Genomic DNA, 16,853 nt, shown 5'->3' with positions numbered 1-16,853 from the left:
AAAAAAAAAAAAAAAAAAAAAAAAATCTTCTCTCATCTTCTGACCTTTCTCTTCCCTAGTCATTACTACTTCTAATTAAGATCTGCTCAACTAGTCCACCTCTAGTGGGTGATAATTGTGGCTAATATTTCTTTTCCCAATGGAACAACCAAGTCAAAAGTATGAGCTACCCAGGAAGACTACACACTGTTTCTTTAAAAAAATTCCTTATGGTTGGATTAATAATGAATGTATTAGAAACGCTGCTTATATTCATATCAAACATTTGTTTTATTTACAATTAGAACTAGGCCTCTAAAAAGGCTATACCCATAACTGTTTAATATAAAAGAAGCATGAATATTTATTTCAACAAAAGACCACATAACAATATTTAGCTTTCTATAAATAAAGATCACGTATTCCCAGGTGGAAGAGAAGCTGCCCTTTACTTTCGCACACCATTTAAACATAAACCAGCCTACCAAGTTTTGAAATACGTATCCTTTGCCCAATTTGGGTTTTACTTTAACAAACAGTTTATATATCTCCGTAATACACTGAGTGCTGAACATACCTTCTGCTTCTCCGAGTGGTTGCTGGCTTGCTTAGCGGCCTCAGCCAATAACTGCTCATACTGTTTGTGTCCCTTGTACTCTCGAACCCGCTTCTCATGCACCCATGCCCTCTCAGGCTGATTGCTAAAAAACTGAACATGGTATTCACGGGCACCTGAAATTAAAACACACTCTAGTAATCAGTTCTATCACCCTAAGTCAACTGGGGCATTTACTTGGACAATTAAGCTTACACACTGCCCTTTCCCTCCATCTCGCCTCAACTCACTCAGTTCTTGCCCCTGGAAGTTCCGCTCAGCTCTGAAAAACTTAAATGGTAAAATCTAGGCAGCCTCTTCATTGACATATGATAGGCTTTCATAGGTTTAAGCGCCAAGCCATCAAGACCACATAGTCAGAATGGAAACACAAAAAAGAGGGGCTACTAGATCAATTTGCAGTGTGCTACACTGAGGTTCTGGCCATCTGTGGAATTTTTTTTTGAAGAATTTTCTGATAGCAAGCTATAGTAAATAATAATAATAATAAAAAAAATATTAACAATCTAATTTTATACAAATGAAAAACTAAACGCTGCCCTTAGAAGTTACAGACAGCTTTACCTTCATCCCCAGGTTAGGGTGACCCTTAATAACACCGAGCGCTACCAGACGCATTATGCAATCTCTTGACAAGGTACTAACTCAACAAGAATAGAAGTGGAAAAATCTATCTTTAAAACTTGGGAAAGAGAAAAAGGCCCATGTGCCTGTATAGACGTGGCTAACCCCCAAATTACATGCACCTACGTGCAAACATCTCTATTTAATGTAGGCTAAACCACACGCACGCTTGCAATTCCATACAGTTGTATCTTCACGATGGGAACACAGAAAGCCAGGCCAGATAATGGAATGAACATTGCAGCAGCAGTTTAAAATGTAATTCCATTCAAAATTTATTTTTCAGAATATCCAGATGTCAGCTGCCCCAAAGCCCATTTGAGGACACCCTGCTCTTCTCTGAACTAATCCCAAAATACCTTCATTAACTACTCTTTTTACATGAAGGCACCTACGTGGAAGGTCAGTGGTTTTCTTTCCTTACCTCTCGTATTAATTTTGGTATGAACCTCAAGCTGTGGATCGCATGAAACCATGCAAGGCCACCAAGGATAAGTCCCCACCTTGGACCACACCAGATCGCCAATCTGAAACTTGATATCGTTTGTGACCTTTGTTGGAAGAGACGGTAATAACTGCTGGACCTATAAAAGGAGGTAAACAGGCAAATCAGCCATGCAAGACAACAGTGTAATGCCAGTCCCAAATGCACAATTATCCAGGAGCAGTGTTCTGTTGTTTCTTCTCCGATTTATTTTCCATCCTGGACTACCAGTCTGCTAGCTAAAGGAAGATCAGACACAATCCTTTCTTGGAATCATGACAAAAGTGACACTTCAGATCCAGATGCACAGTCCACCAAACCCAACAATCACTTGAGATATTCAGTAGCAGAAATCCCCAGCAGAAAGCATTTACTCAGAATAGTGTTTCAGGCAGGGATAATGAAATAAACCAACTTACACAATGCAATGAGTTTGGCTGGCCACTATAATTACAGACATTTCCCAGAACTGTGAACTAATTATGAGATAAGTTCATACTCTAATGTGCCAACATAATTTCTAGAATGCCAAGGATCTGGAAAGAATTAATGTAGGCAGAGTACTAACCGGGGTTTCCTCCAAGATTATCGCATCTTCTCTTGGTCTCTCCGGTAGTGTGCTAAGCCTCTCATTTGGTCTCTAGGAAATTTTTTTTAAGAGAGAGAGAGAGAGAGAGAAAAAGAGAGAGAAAGAAAAAAGAAAAATAAAAGTAAACAGAATCAGGGCACAGTAAAACAGAAGCACATGCCAAAGAGAATGGAGGTAAGAAAAAAAAGAATCAATTTGCAGACCAATGACAAATCAGCAGACACTAACACAATGACTTCTTTGCAACTCATTCAAGACTAACCAGCACCATTTCTCCAGGTTATTATTGAGTACTTTCGGCAGCACCCATCCGAACCGTTTCCCACTGTGCCAAGTGCTGTACAAACATACGGGACAGTCACTGTCCCATCAAGCTTACCATCTAACTGAAAAAGTTAGAAGTAAGTGAGGGGTATTAGAGGGAAGGGAAGATGAAGGACACCAGAAGTGACATGTAGCTGCTGTACACTGTGGGCTGATTTCATGCACGTGCTGCACTATCAGGGGCTCCGAGCTGATTTCCAAGCCCCAACCACAAGATTATGGGTTTGTAATTTGCTAGAGATTTTAATCAAATAAAAGTAGGTTTTGAGGATGAATCTGAAAGTTGACAGAGCTCTAGCTTCACAGGTTATTGAAAGAAGGCATGCCATGCTTCAGAAAAGGCAGAGAGAAAAGCACAAGGCAGCTGTGGGAGAGCGAGATAAACGTTCACCAGAAGCTAACATAGTTGACAGAGCACATGAAATACTGAGAAGAGTAGCAGATACAGACTGGAACTAAAAATCGTGAAAAGCCTTACACAACAGAAGGACCAGAGGCTCATGTCTGACAAGGTGGAAAGGAGCTGGTCAATGGAGAGACAGGTGGAAGAAAGAGGTCTGGGAAAGGGTGAGACATGTTTAGTCACCAGCTAATAATGATCCAGGCAAATTAGAGCATCCACTGAAAGTGAAAATCTGTTTTCAGGGAATAACACACCAGTGCTGCAATACTCATAAATGCATGCTTCGTGTTAGACTACCTAGAAAATGCTTATTTAAAAACCACAGTGCCTAGTGCACATAAACCCACATTCTCAGTACATGTTAACATTTAGTATTCAAGCAGCACACAATAATGATCATTCATTACAAGTAGCTTAAGACCATGCAAATTAAAACTCAGAGTAGAAAACATTCTCCCTTGCCACAACAGCCCGCTAATAGCAGTGAATAAACCAACCAATGTATGCCTTCATTAGTGTCTGCTACAATGAGCTACCAAAAGCTTGCTCTTGGACAAAACAACTGAGCTAATTACACAAAAGCAGCTAAACAAACTTTTCAGTTTGCTTCACAGAAGAAAATTCTAACCAGCTGTTCACTGTCAGGCTCAATTTCTGCTTTTAACAAATGCCCAGAGCTAAGTCCAGCAAGGTTTTGGAAAGGCAGCAATTCCAACTTTTTACTTTCAGCACAAACATGCCCCTGCAGTGTCCAGATTATTGCACTAAAACTGGGAAATCAACCACTACAGCTCATTCTATTTTCGCTGTCTGTGCTGAAAAGAAAAAAAACAAAACAAACCTCAGCACAAACCAGCAAAACCCCTCTCATACATGGAAGCTATTTATCTTTTGAAAATGTGTTTTATGCAAATTAAAATGCTGACTGAAACATCGTGTGGGCCTAAGTGAAAAGTGCCTCCTAGAAGGATGCTTGAAGTGGGAACAGGGACAAATTTGAAATCAGTTGTCAGGATGTGTCCAGTTCCTGCCAGAACAAGTTCTGTACCAAAGGCACGGATCCCCTGGATTCACATGGGAGGTGGAGAAGGAACCTGCATGGCTATTGCCCAAGTTACTTCTGCTTTTTTGGCTAAAGGTTTGCCAGACAGTGAGCACTAAAACTGGCTGTCATACAACGCAACTCCAGCAGCAAGAGAATTATGTATAAAAACCAGTCATCGAGCAAACTCTATTTTGCTGGACACTCTATTTCACGTCTGTAGCGGCATTAGCCGCTCATTAAAATCATAGTGAGATTCATTAGTGCCAACTGTGTGGACTATGTCTGGCAGAAGTTCAAAATCTTAATTGACAGACCACCCAAATGACCTCAAGAAGTTGCAGGCAACAATAAATTCCCCAAAGACGTAAGTGTACGTCTTGAAATAAAACATACATTGGCAGCTAAGAAACGATAAAGACTTTAAGACTCGACAGGAAGAAACGCTGCATTTGATTTAATAAAAACTGGGCCTGCTGCAGGTTTGCATTTCTTCTACGACAAAAGACAAGTTAACCGTCAGTCTATGGCCTTCCAACTGCTAAGCCCATGAACTGCTGTATTAATTATGGGGCCAAATCAACATAAGTTATGTCACCACCTCTTCATGTTAACAGGTGAAGGACATGGACATTGCGATGCCCGGCTTTTATAGCAGGGTCTCTTTTCTCTCAACAGTTGCCAGTACGTAGGATTTGCAAAAAACCCAAAGTGGGCAGAGTGACACGAACAAAATGAGCTCTGTTCTGAAACAGAAGGGCATTGCCCCTACTCCCGATGCATCCCAGCCCAACCTGCTGACAATGCCTCTTAGGCCAGGAAACAACATCAAACAGGAGGAATTAAACTGAGAAGTGGTAAAAAGAGTCCAGATGTCTATGAAGAGGCTCAAAAGAACAAGGTAAAAAAGGCCGCAGGTCTGAAAACAAGTATGCTTATGCCTAGCACACCAGGGGTTAAACTTTGAATACCACTGCTCAAGTAGTTCCTGGCTCTGTGTGTACATACACACTGCATGCTGCAATCCTGTCATTTCTTGCACCTGGCAGAAATGGATGGATACATGCACAATGATCTTCTCAAACATGGGCCGACTGACTCAACTGGCTTTTCTAGTGTGCGTGCCAAAAAAATAATAATAAAAAAAACCCAAAGCAAACTACAGCTAACTATTTTTGCTAGCCTGTACATATGTTGCACAACTAGTTCTAGACTGGGCTTATTCAGTTTCACACAATTCATCCGATTCATCTTAAAAACTGCTTTCAATGCCTAATGCCCTGTTAAAACGTATTAAGCACATTGAAATGTCATCAGGAAAACAGCACACTTAAACAGCTAGAACGTAACCTACGTGTTAGGTGCTCTTGAGAATTAAGAATATTTCCATTATACTTAAGAGTTGCAGTGCTCAAAATACTATAAAAGCTCAGGAAAGGAGCATTATTTTGAAAGGTGACAATATAAAAAAAATCTTTATATTGTATGCTTTTGGGGGCACAAGCTGGTTCTTTACCTGTGTTTGGAGGAGACTGAATTTTAAGCTCTACTGCAATCTAGTAATAATTACTCTTCTTTCTGACACACAAGCTTTCCATCAGCGCTGTGCTGGACAATTCTCCATAAGAAACTCCTAGCAGCTCTATCACTAGACTGAAGAGTTGACAGTTTGCTGCAGCCTCACACTGCTTTAGGTACATACACAACTAAATAGGAAAAACAAAAGTGTCTACATCGAATCTTTTTTAATAATCACAGGAATACAAAAAGTGGGAATTCTTATTCCACTTACGTTTTGTTCCTCTGGTTCTAGTTTTGGAATTTTGTGCGACTTGCGCTCTTCCGATCGGGAAGAGTCGTGCTTGCTACTTTTTTTCCTTTTTTCCTTTCTCCCTTCATGTTTCGTCTTAGCATACTCACTCGCTTGGACTTCATTTAAGAGGTCCCCACACAGAGAGGACTCGAACAATTCCCTGCCATTCTGGATAGTTTTGGTTATTTTTAATTTAATTTCTGGTGAGCCAGTCTTCTTTGGAATCACCGTTTGTGGTACAGAAGGAGGAGGTGGTGGGGGCGGTTGTGGGGGTGAAGGTTTTTCCAGAACTTCATGCGGCCTTGCATTAGAGTTGTCCATTTGGTAATACTCTGGCGGGCTAAAGTTTCTAACTGTGCCAAAGCCGTTGGCCGAACCATTAGGATACTGGTTGTATGTCTGATATTTGGCTTGAGGTTCGTACATGTTGATTGTTGGTGGATAGCCATTAGTGATCGGTGGAAGATCCTCTGTTGTCGGTGGCGGGTATTGAAAGCCTTGCTGCAGGGCAGTTTCATATGGCGTTTGTCCACCATCTTCAGCGATGTCACTGCTGGCATCAAAGGCATCCTCCTGGCGGATGTTGGCCGAGTCAATGAGTTGAGGTGGTTGCTGAATTGTGTTTCCCATGATCCCTTGCATGAAAGAGAAAGAGAAATCCATTGTTCTGCTCCAGCATCCTTAGCTTTCCCTTTTTCTCATAGGGCCTGAAAGGGTGGGGAAAAGTGATCAGTGTAAAGTGGAGGACAAGGATTGAAGTAGTTAAAAGAAAACAGTTCTAACAAATACAGCTTCACTAGCCACTCTCTTCCAGTCACCATTTCCCTTCACACAGACTATATCATCAGCGTACCCGAGTCCTCACCTGCTCAGAGGTCTGTCCTCTCTGACAGTTTGGTTCCCTGCCTAAAAAAAAAGCTCAAGAATGAATTGTGCCAAGTTACGCGATAGTTTTCTAATACGAATAATCATCTCCTAGGGATTTGCTCAACTCATCTTACATTCACATTTTAATTAAGCCGTGAAATCCAGTGCTTAGAAATCAGCGTGATCAACAAAGCCTGAATAACTGGAGAGGGATCCAGAAGCAAAGGGCCACCGTGCAGGCAAGTCCTGCCACTTTAAGTAATGCAACAGCTAAGTTATATAATCATATAATTTTTTTATATGTGCTTACAGATTTGAAATGGAAGATCCCTTCACTGTGCATTTGCTGAGAAACTAAAAAGAAGAACTTTCCAAAAGGCCAACCACAGTCTTGGGGACAGCTCTTTGACTTAATTATGCCTCTCCAGCCAGCAGAGGGAAAAGACAAATATTTCCAAGAGTCATGTGCACCTCTCAGTAAGAGTGGCGTTTCAAGACCTATTTAAAAAAAAAAAAAAGCAAAAAAAAAAAGCAGATATTCTCGTGAGCAAGAGTTTTAAGACTGGGTTAAATTATGGACCCATGTGTTAAGAGTAATGGTTCCAAATGTCACACCAGGAAGGCTGCACCAGATTGTTTTAGAAGGATTATTCTATAACCAGTCATTAAGAAGGGTGAGACAGCGACAACTACTCAATCTGCAGAAGCGGATCTAGGCACCAGACAACTATCATTAACTCAACAGATCATAAAGACCACAGAAAGACCCCCAACAAGGTAAAACTTCTCCTCAAGACTCTCAACTTTTAATGTCATCAGAAAAGCACGGAAAACGCAGCAACACACCACATGCCCCAAAAGCAAGCTGGCCTTCTTAAACTGAGAGAGGTAGTTAGCCTGAACTCGGGCAGAAGGTAGATTTGCATCTTACAGATCAACTACATCAGAGATGCAGAGCATATGCATCTCTGATTTACATTTGTCTATAAGGTGCAAATCTACCCTGTCTTCTTCAAGAATGGCAAATTAAAACAGAAACATTGCTAGTCATTCTTTTCCAGCAGGTAGCAAACAGTTCCAGCTCTAGGACAAGCCATACCCCCAGAAGGCACTTTTTCGGGAAGAGTGCAGGGAGTTTGCAATGATGGGCTCCAGAACACCCCATGTGGGCAAGGGTTACTCTCCTCACATCTCCACAACCTTCCCCTCCTGCTTAGTATTCAGCATTTGAATTCTCACCCATCACAGAGCTGCCATGCAGCAAGGAGCCCAGCACAGAGTTGGAATAAAATGATGTTCCCGGAAACGGTCAAACAGCCACGTGGGAAAAAAGCTCTTTAAAACCTGGAATTATTCTGTGCTGTGCTCCGCTACAGCACTGCCCAGCACTCCCTGGATGGTGTAGATGTGCACTAAGAGAGACCTGTGAATGGTACTGGAGGCAGCTCAAAGATGGCTGGAGCAAGGCAAATTATCCTCTACCTTACTTTCAGAATAACTTATTTTATTGACACCCAAAACAGGCCACATTCGATTCCTGAATGCCTCCAACCTCACTCTCATGCACACACAGCAAAAGACGAGCTCTTTGTCAAGTAGACAGAACCAGCCTCCCCCCACATTAGGCCACACCTGCAGCAAAACCAACCCCCAAGGGCAAAAAATAAAGCCAAAATAAAAATAAAATTAACCCTCTGCTTCCTTTAAAACATCTCTGTCAATCTGTCCAGGTGTGTCACCTGGCAGGGATGACCTGCTCCTTTTACCTCCATAATACCCAAGGTCCTGGAAGGGGAATTTTTTTTCTTGACAACCGTTAGAAGCAGATAAGAATCTGCAGAGACCTGACAGTTTTAAATAATCACTACAGATAGATAGTAAAAGTAAAAACACGTGCTATATGCTCGAGGATTAACCTTCCTTTCTATCTGAAAGGAAGTAAATTTAAACAAACTCATTGCTTAGCTGGAAAGGATAACTTAATAGTTTAAGCCTCAGGTTTTAAATATATATGTTTGCCAGCCAATAAGGTCGATTTAGCCATGGCAAAGTGCATACGGTTCCATGCTGTTTACTCTGTGTGCGTGCTGAGATACCCTTCCTATCATGATCTACAATGACACTAAAAATCCCACGGGCCAGTTCCATAATAGGGGTGTGCCCATTTTCTTGCCCAAGTTTTATTCACATAATCCTTCAACTACTGAGGTTTTGAGCCTGTCTTGAGAAATATTTTCTGCCACAGGAACTAACAGAGATGTGAAGATAAGGAAGGTTCAAGAAAGAAAAAGCAACCTCATTAACTACAGGCTAAGAAAATACTACTCAACATGGATCATAACAATCTCTCCTCTGCTCAGGTTTGCTACATGGCGATATCATCTATGCTCGGAGTTATCAATGTCGTGCCACAGCCTGAAGGACAAAATGGCACAACACTATGCAAAAGTGACTCGCTAGGTCCAGTAATGAACATCCTACAGCAGATACACACCACACCTTTCTTCTGACAGTCAAACGCGGCACACTGGCCACAAAACTGACCACAAAAAGCCCCCAAAAAACAAAAAATAACCACCTGTACCATGGCAGTTTGATCACTTGAGAGACCATACACACGCTGAACAGCACTGTGCATCAAAGGTCAAAAAAAACAAACCAAGATCATAAACAGCACTAGGAAGAGCTAGCAAAGGAAGCAGAACTGTTTGCATCACTTTACAAACTCGCTGTTTTTCATTTTATTTATTTATTTATTTATAATATACAAACCAAGAGTTACCTCTTAATTTAAGCAGAGGAACAAATGCTTCTCCAGCTAAAACATCTAGGATTTGGGGATTTTTAAAAACAATTTTAATATGTTCAGTCTAAGGGGAATTTTTTCTGGCCATGTTAGAAGCCTCTGGGAGAAAAAGCATATATACTTTTAGAAGAACAAAAATAAAAGGAGAGTCCTTCAGACATCACAGCACATCCATTATCACAAGACGACCAGTCAAACAGACTGACATTACTGCTACATAAGCAATTTGTGATTAAGAAACCCAAGATTTGCTCTTTACTTCCCCATTAAAAAATTAAGTTGTCAACCATTTCCTTTTACCCAAATGCTCTGAAAACATCACCATTTAGGCTTTCAGCATCCAATGCCAGACTTTATCTTAGCATGTCCATTTATATTCTAGCTCACCCCCCAGCATTCAAGATTTCTGAGCACGGACATGCAGATGTAACAGGGTCATAAAAAAGAATCATCAAACCATGTGTTGTAACAAGATTTATAATACAGATAACTACGGTGGTGTGCACGTCTAAAAATACCACTTGCCAACACCACACAGAGTCCAAGTCAGACATTTCATGTTTTCTCCCTTACAAGTTTGTGACTAAGACTGGAAATTTTGTTTCATCATAGCCGATTTGCATAACCTATCACCAATTTACCCCCTAAAAAGTAGGTGGGATGTTGGGAATTTTTTTTATTTGCTTAAAGGGCCTGTAACCAAGTATTTCCCAGGATGGGGCTAGCTAAAGAGAAACCTGGTCCTTCTAAAACAGATGCTCTAGCTCAAACTTAAGCTTACAGGACTGATGAAGGAACTGGTGAGATTCTAGGGCCTTTGTTCTGCAAGTCTATCAGAATAGTTTCTTCTGACCTTAAAGTCTAGGAAATGCCTCAGTACAAAAATCCAGTTAGCATTCTTAAGAAAAGGATCACAAATACTAATGTCAAAGATTTTCTGCACGTCCCGAGAAGGTTGCTCCATTTGCCTGTGAAACTCACAAAAATGCAGAGCTCACAATAAAACTGTGTAAGATGTAAAACTTCATGGCTCAGAGCATACGCCCATCACTAAGAGGCAGGTTTAGGAAGATATGTCCACTTCTTGTGGGCAGGTTACACCTGAACTGTCCACTAAAGAATTTCTGCTTTCCTAAAGTACAGGAATTTATGGCAATTCCTGCATTTGTTAATATCCAAAACTAGGCTCAACCTGCGTTCACACGCTTTGATAAGTGTTGCCGTCTGGGCTAGCGTCCAGTTAGGGTTGTAATAAGGCTGCTACCTATTAAAAAACACCAAAAGCCAAACAGCCACCCTATTCCCCCTCCTACCTCCAAACTGACAGAGAATCACCAACTTTCTCTTGGTGTGAAGCAAGCAAGCAAAGAAGAGGTATCCAAACTAATTTCTAGAGAAAACTGCCAAATCAATTGGCTGATCCTCACTTCCGACATGTATAAAGCATTAAAAAAGTTGGTTAAAAAAATACACCAAATACTTTCCTAAAATTATTTTTCCATGTAAGCACCTGGCAAAATTGTCACGGAAACGTTCTGTGACTGTAAATGGCAAGAAGAGTAATCCAGCAGAAATTGTAGTCACATGTAGCTCATGCCTTGGAAAAATAAGAGTATACCTGGATTAAGAGTTTTCCTTGACTATTTTTACTGCTGAAGGAGTCAGACCAACAGTTCACGCCCATTTAAACCTAGCCAGAGTCTGCCAACTTTGGTTGCCATAATTTAAAGCCACATGCAGACACCAATTCTACCAATTGAACTAAACTGGTTTCTAAGTTCCCTCACTTAAACTATAGCTGTGTCCACACAAGGAAGCTCGGAATTGAATTAAGAGTGGCTAACAGACGCTCAGTCCGATTCAGTAACAATCATCTTTCAACCATGAACCTAACACTTTCAGAAATGGAGTACAGCTTCACTGGTTTGCCCTGAAGAGCTAAACTACAGAAGAGTTGTTTAATGCGCTCCAGCAAATAGGTATTCATGCTCCTAGATTCCCTACCTATAGCACGACAAGGGGTTTTCAGCTAAATGGTCACCTTCCAACAGCTGTGCGAGGGTGAGCGCAGAGCAAATTATCTTGGAAGAAATACAGGATCATCTTATGAAGTTCATCTGCTTCCCATACATATGCCTCAATCAGAACAATTCTGACAAAGTAAATGTCTCAATAATGTGCTAGTACAGCACCTTGCTCTGGTCAGGGTCCTCAGGCTGAACCACAATCATGGTGAGACAAAGCACTTGCCACATTTTTCTGATGCATCACCTGCTCTTTAAAGGCTTCAGTGACGTTGTGCAATTTGTTTAACCACCGTACCTCAGTTCCACTTATGTTTATTGAGCTTTCAAGACCCCTACCTTGAAGGTGAGATGGTGCAAAGCTCCCGTGCTAGCAAAAGGGGGAAAAAAACAAAAGGCAAGGCACACAGAATTAATGCTAGTCCCACCAGTTGCATGCCTTATACTATCAAATAAGGAGGTCATGTACTCATTTTCTTCACCATAGTAAACAGTTTCTGAAATGAGCAAACACCTCACTGAGCAAGGGGAAAACCAAAGTGTGTGTCTGCTACCAAAACGGTCATTTATAACTGAAATGCCACTCATTTTAAATCAGCAGTGACTATATTAGATGCCATTACATCTAAAAGATTATTGTGCATCGGTGCAACCTTTTGATGTCTTCCAGTAAAACCAAAACCCTCCATAAGACTTCTCTTCCATGACCACTAATAGGGGCTGAGAACTGACGGCTAACGAGCTGGATCAGGTCAGAGTTTGAAGTCTTTTTACTGCCACAGTGGCTGCTAAGATATATGACTGGCTAGCCAGAGTACTACCCTGAAAAAGGTCTAAGAAAATTCCCACTCTAGAATATCACACAAGTTTTGAACATTTGAAAGTCTGTGACATTTGGACCACTTACTGACTGAGATCTGCCTGCCAGGTTTCAACATCAGTTTAGCACATGGGTATTAGACACAACAGGAAGTTGCATACAATTTACAACAAAACAACTGACTCCATTCTTGACACAGAAAACCTAGAGTAGCAGAAATAAAAGGTTCTCACCTAAAAAACATGACCCTCACTTTCGCCTTGAAGACATCTGAGCAGAACCAGACTGCCAAGAGACACAAGAAGGTTTTATTCTAGACCCTGGATCACAGCTGCATGAACAAAGAACCTCTTTTTCGGGGGGTGGCAATATTAAGCCTGGTCCTTACAAGAGCATGAGACGTTTAGAAGCTGGAAGGAGAGGAAGGATTTGAATTGCTGCTTGGTCTATTGTAGTTTCTCCAGAACTAAACACGAGTCCCAGAGCAGTCAATATCTCACCTTTCACAAGCACTAAATATGCACCAAAAAATAAAATAAAATAAAAATGTTCTTCAGCCCCTACAGGATATGAAGCGCTCTCAGAACACATGAACATTAATGGACTTACAAGCTACCGCTAACAGTTTTAAGGCTTTTCCAAAACTTTCAAGTAGTCCCTTTTCTAGGGCTCACCTACATAAAATAGATATTGATGCCATTCTGCACCTTAATTGGGACAACTCGCACATCTAGTGCATTACCCTCCTGTGCAAAGTGCAGCAACAGGCACTGTTGCTTAACAGAAAAAGACTCCACCCAACAGTCTTACACACCCAGCAGTTGTTTTCCTCCAACCGAGCTGACATTGGCAACTCCCACCACCTCCAAGATCTCCGAAATCTTCATCGTAACAGCACATGCCCACAATTTTTTTCTCCCCTTCCTTTGCAAACGTTAGGTTACTATATTGATTTCTGGAGCACCCACTCAAGTAGCATCTGGATTCTATTACACTTAAAAGTCTAGGCCCCCGGGGCGCCTCAAATGCTGGAATAGTGCAAGACGATGCATTCAGGATTTCATCTCAGAGTTTAACTCTAGGAAAGGATTACTTTCTAGAGGTTATTCTACAGTCCAGTGCAAACAGTACCCGATTTCTTCATGGCAGTCCTCTGGCTATTACGGAAATGGCATGCTTGGGCTCGGGAGTGATTCACGTCTACCTTCTTTCAGCAGAACAGCAATCTCTAAAGACCGGTGAAAGCGAGGACACTCTGTGGTCTGACTGAAGCTTACAGAAATTCTTTATTTTATGCCAAACAGCAGCAGGTAAAAGTGGAAAAGACCTATTCAATTCACTCCCGACATCCACCTCCTTCATGTGCAGATTTCAATCCTGAGATAGTACCAGTTGAACACCTCTTACGTCCTCCTCCAAGAGGCCAACGAGAACGTAGCTAAATTATTTAGGGCTTCTTAGCAGAAAAGACTTTCCAATGCTACTGAGAAATAGTTTGAAGAGATTGTGACATCCGCGAAACTTAACAAAAAAGATTACTTTTCAAAAGTAGGTATTTAGTCTCCTGTGGCAGTCCTTTTCTTCCACTATATAAAGTGAACTAGTGTAGGAAATGCTCAGGAGAAATAGTACCTCAAGCTTAACACCACGCATACTTCACTTCCTGTCCTAAATGTTTGTATCGTGTTGCAGCATGCCACCCAAGAACTAGCTGCAATTTCAGTAACAACTCATGTGCAGGAAAGTGTAGACAGCATTTTGGAACCTTCGGGGATGAAATGAGTTTGCACTAAATCACCATTACCTTTACCCTCAAGCATTTTTAGGACACACATCACATGTTTTGGAGCCTTACAGACCTCTCTGAAGTACTCAAATGCTAGCAATACAAGATGTGACAAGCTAAATACCCAATGCTTGTCTAAGATCCCTGCAGAGACATCAGACTCAACATGGATGCTGCAGTTCCAGTTTCTTTGTTTATAGCTGACATACTTGTGCAAAAAGGGCATTCTAAGAGCATGGAATACAAAATTATGCCACAATAGCATTTATCTATGCAACACAAACATTTGTCAAGCTCTCCAACAGCAGCCTAGAAAGACATCCAGTTATTTGGCAAGGAATGTTCCACTGCATTAGGGAGCACAAGGCTACAATCGTTTTCTAGATGCAATCTCCCAGTGACAGACACACCCCCTCCTTCCCACACCATGCCATGTAACTGGAGTACAGGGAGGGAAAAGCAGCAAGAATAGCAGTCAGCTGGGTACGCTCAAACAAGCATTCCCCATCCACAAATATTGAATAAAACTGAGTGCACTTAGCTGCAGTCAAACTGCAGAAGCCAACACAACATCCACAATAAAACTGTTACTGATTCTGGTCAGAATAAATTTAAAGGATTACTAACAATGCCTACGACATGCTCACAGCATTTCCACAGCAATAATGGCCAGAGGATCTCCTGGCCCACAATACAGTGAACACCCACTACTCTGGGCCTGAAATATTAATCAATGGGCAAATGACTCAAGCGAGGTTCCACTACCTTTGCCAACAGATGTTACAGCAATGAGCTTAAAATCAGTTTCTGTAATTAACTGGACAGGCCTTTCCCTCTCCCCCTCCCCCCACTACCCACTGCAGAATTAATTCAATAACTGGCCTCTCATTTAATATGCAACAGCAACATTAAATGTTTATACGCTTAGGATGCCCAAAACAGGACGGCACAAAGCAACACACTGTGAACAACAACTGGCCCTCAACACACCTCTATATATTCTACACTTAGCGATGCAAGTAGATTTAACTAACGCTTCTGTATCAGATATAGATAACGCAGTTTATCATCTCAATAGATTTAAGCTTTAAGATTCGTTCAGTACAACAATCTTAATATTCTGAAAGGAAGAATAAGGTTTCTATAATAATGTCTTTTACAAGAGTGAAAAGCAAGACACCAATTCCCAGCCAAACCATTATAAATGAACACTGAAGCCAAAGTAGTTTCTCTTTAAATAAAAGATATATTTGGGAAATGAAACAACAACAATCCTGCCCAGGGACTCGCCAGCACAGACTTCTGTGCCCAGGTGGACCTCCACTCTCTTTGGTGACAGGCCCCATGAATGCAAGCTTCTAGCAGAAGCATTCTTAGCAAGTCAGATCCCTTCTGTCCTTTTCAAGTACCTCATAAGTCTGCTTATGAGACTGTGCATCTTTCCAAAAACTTTGTTTTTTTGAGAGAAGAGGATCTCAGGTTTCTCAGGTGATTACTGCTAAAGCAATTTATAAAGACAGGCTACCTACCAAGTCAGAGAAAGTCACCTATAAAACATTAAAAAGTGATGCCCCGGGTCCCCCAAATTATGATGAAGGCTTAGAAGGCATGAGGAGGGTTATTAAGTTGCCTCAGATCTTGATTTGTTTTCAGTTCTGGAGCCTGCAGGCTTCAGTTCAGTCACCTCTCTCAAGGTTTTCTCTGAAAAAATACAGACAAGATTCTAAGCTTGCTTCCATTCATTTTTCAGTAAGAAGGGCATAACATCACAGGAATCTGGGAGCTGCAATTTTTCAAGGAGACAGACAAGTATCACATACTCGTGATAAATTGATCAACGTTGACAAAATTAAGAGATGCGAAAGCAGGCCACGTGCTGGCTTTTAACTTAATAAAGAAACTTTTGCAGACCAGAAAAGTCCACCTACAGGTAAGTGTACAGCTGTACTACAGTAATGGAAAGAGCCCTTTCCTATTGATGCTCAGCCCTCAGTCAGAGCTTCATTTGGCATCTGTTTACCTATGGAGCCAACTCCATCCTCTTAAGCACTTCAAAGAACATCCAGACAGAATTGCCAAGCATTCGCGCATCTAAACAATCCGCAAAAAGAGTGATACTATTTACTATGATGAACTCTGTTTAAGTACTCAGCCTCAGGGCTGAAAACAGGCTATGCACTTATGTAGAATAGGCCCTCATTTGAATTTAACGTACACAATGCTCTTCAAGCATTGCTCATTAAACATTAGCTGCCCTGAAATCCACCTCTTCCTTGAAGAAGCTCTGAAAATAAGGAAGCTTGCCAGTTTCAGCACTTCCAGCACTGCGAGGTCTACTTCTTAAGTGCACAACTGTAGTATCAGCAGCCCCAAAACTGACCAGCTCCCCTCACTTCCCTGCTTGTAAGTTTGCAGGCTGCTATTAGAAGTGAGGGGAGATAGCAGCACCTCTCTTTTTCAAGGCTTCTAACAACAGCCCTTTGACAGCATTTCCTTTTCTTTCTTTCTGACAGGAATCAACAGAGAACAATTTGTTACGAAGTAGACAATTAGTTGTACTATGCACTTAACCAGAACACAGTGAAGTTACAAAGTAGGCAAGGGGGCTAAAAAAAGCTATGTGCCTATGCATGGAACAGATGTGCAGTTAAAAACGGGGGGGGGGGGGGGGGCTTT

General features: G+C 41.4%; 1 protein-coding gene across 5 annotated transcripts in view; it reads right to left on the bottom strand.

Moving 5' to 3' along the window:
- The window catches only part of NSD3 (nuclear receptor binding SET domain protein 3), a 66,181-nt gene that overhangs the window by 43,299 nt on the left and 6,029 nt on the right, over positions 1 to 16,853 (bottom strand). For all 5 annotated transcript variants that reach the window (XR_002096761.1, XM_019514450.1, XM_019514453.1 and 2 more), the window contains exons 2-5: positions 5,854 to 6,581; positions 2,272 to 2,343; positions 1,644 to 1,803; positions 557 to 711 (exon numbers count right to left, since the gene is read on the bottom strand). Coding sequence is in view for 4 of the 5 variants with exons in the window: in XM_019514450.1 (XP_019369995.1) it covers positions 557 to 711; positions 1,644 to 1,803; positions 2,272 to 2,343; positions 5,854 to 6,537 (1,071 nt within the window). In the remaining variant the exon portion in view is untranslated. The remainder of the gene's footprint in view (positions 1 to 556; positions 712 to 1,643; positions 1,804 to 2,271; positions 2,344 to 5,853; positions 6,582 to 16,853) is intronic.

This window comes from Gavialis gangeticus, unplaced genomic scaffold (assembly GCF_001723915.1).
Source record: "Gavialis gangeticus isolate Ggan-Ray unplaced genomic scaffold, GavGan_comp1, whole genome shotgun sequence".
Classification (NCBI taxonomy): Eukaryota; Metazoa; Chordata; order Crocodylia; family Gavialidae; genus Gavialis; species Gavialis gangeticus.
This window is presented reverse-complemented; position numbering and strand designations above follow the sequence as displayed.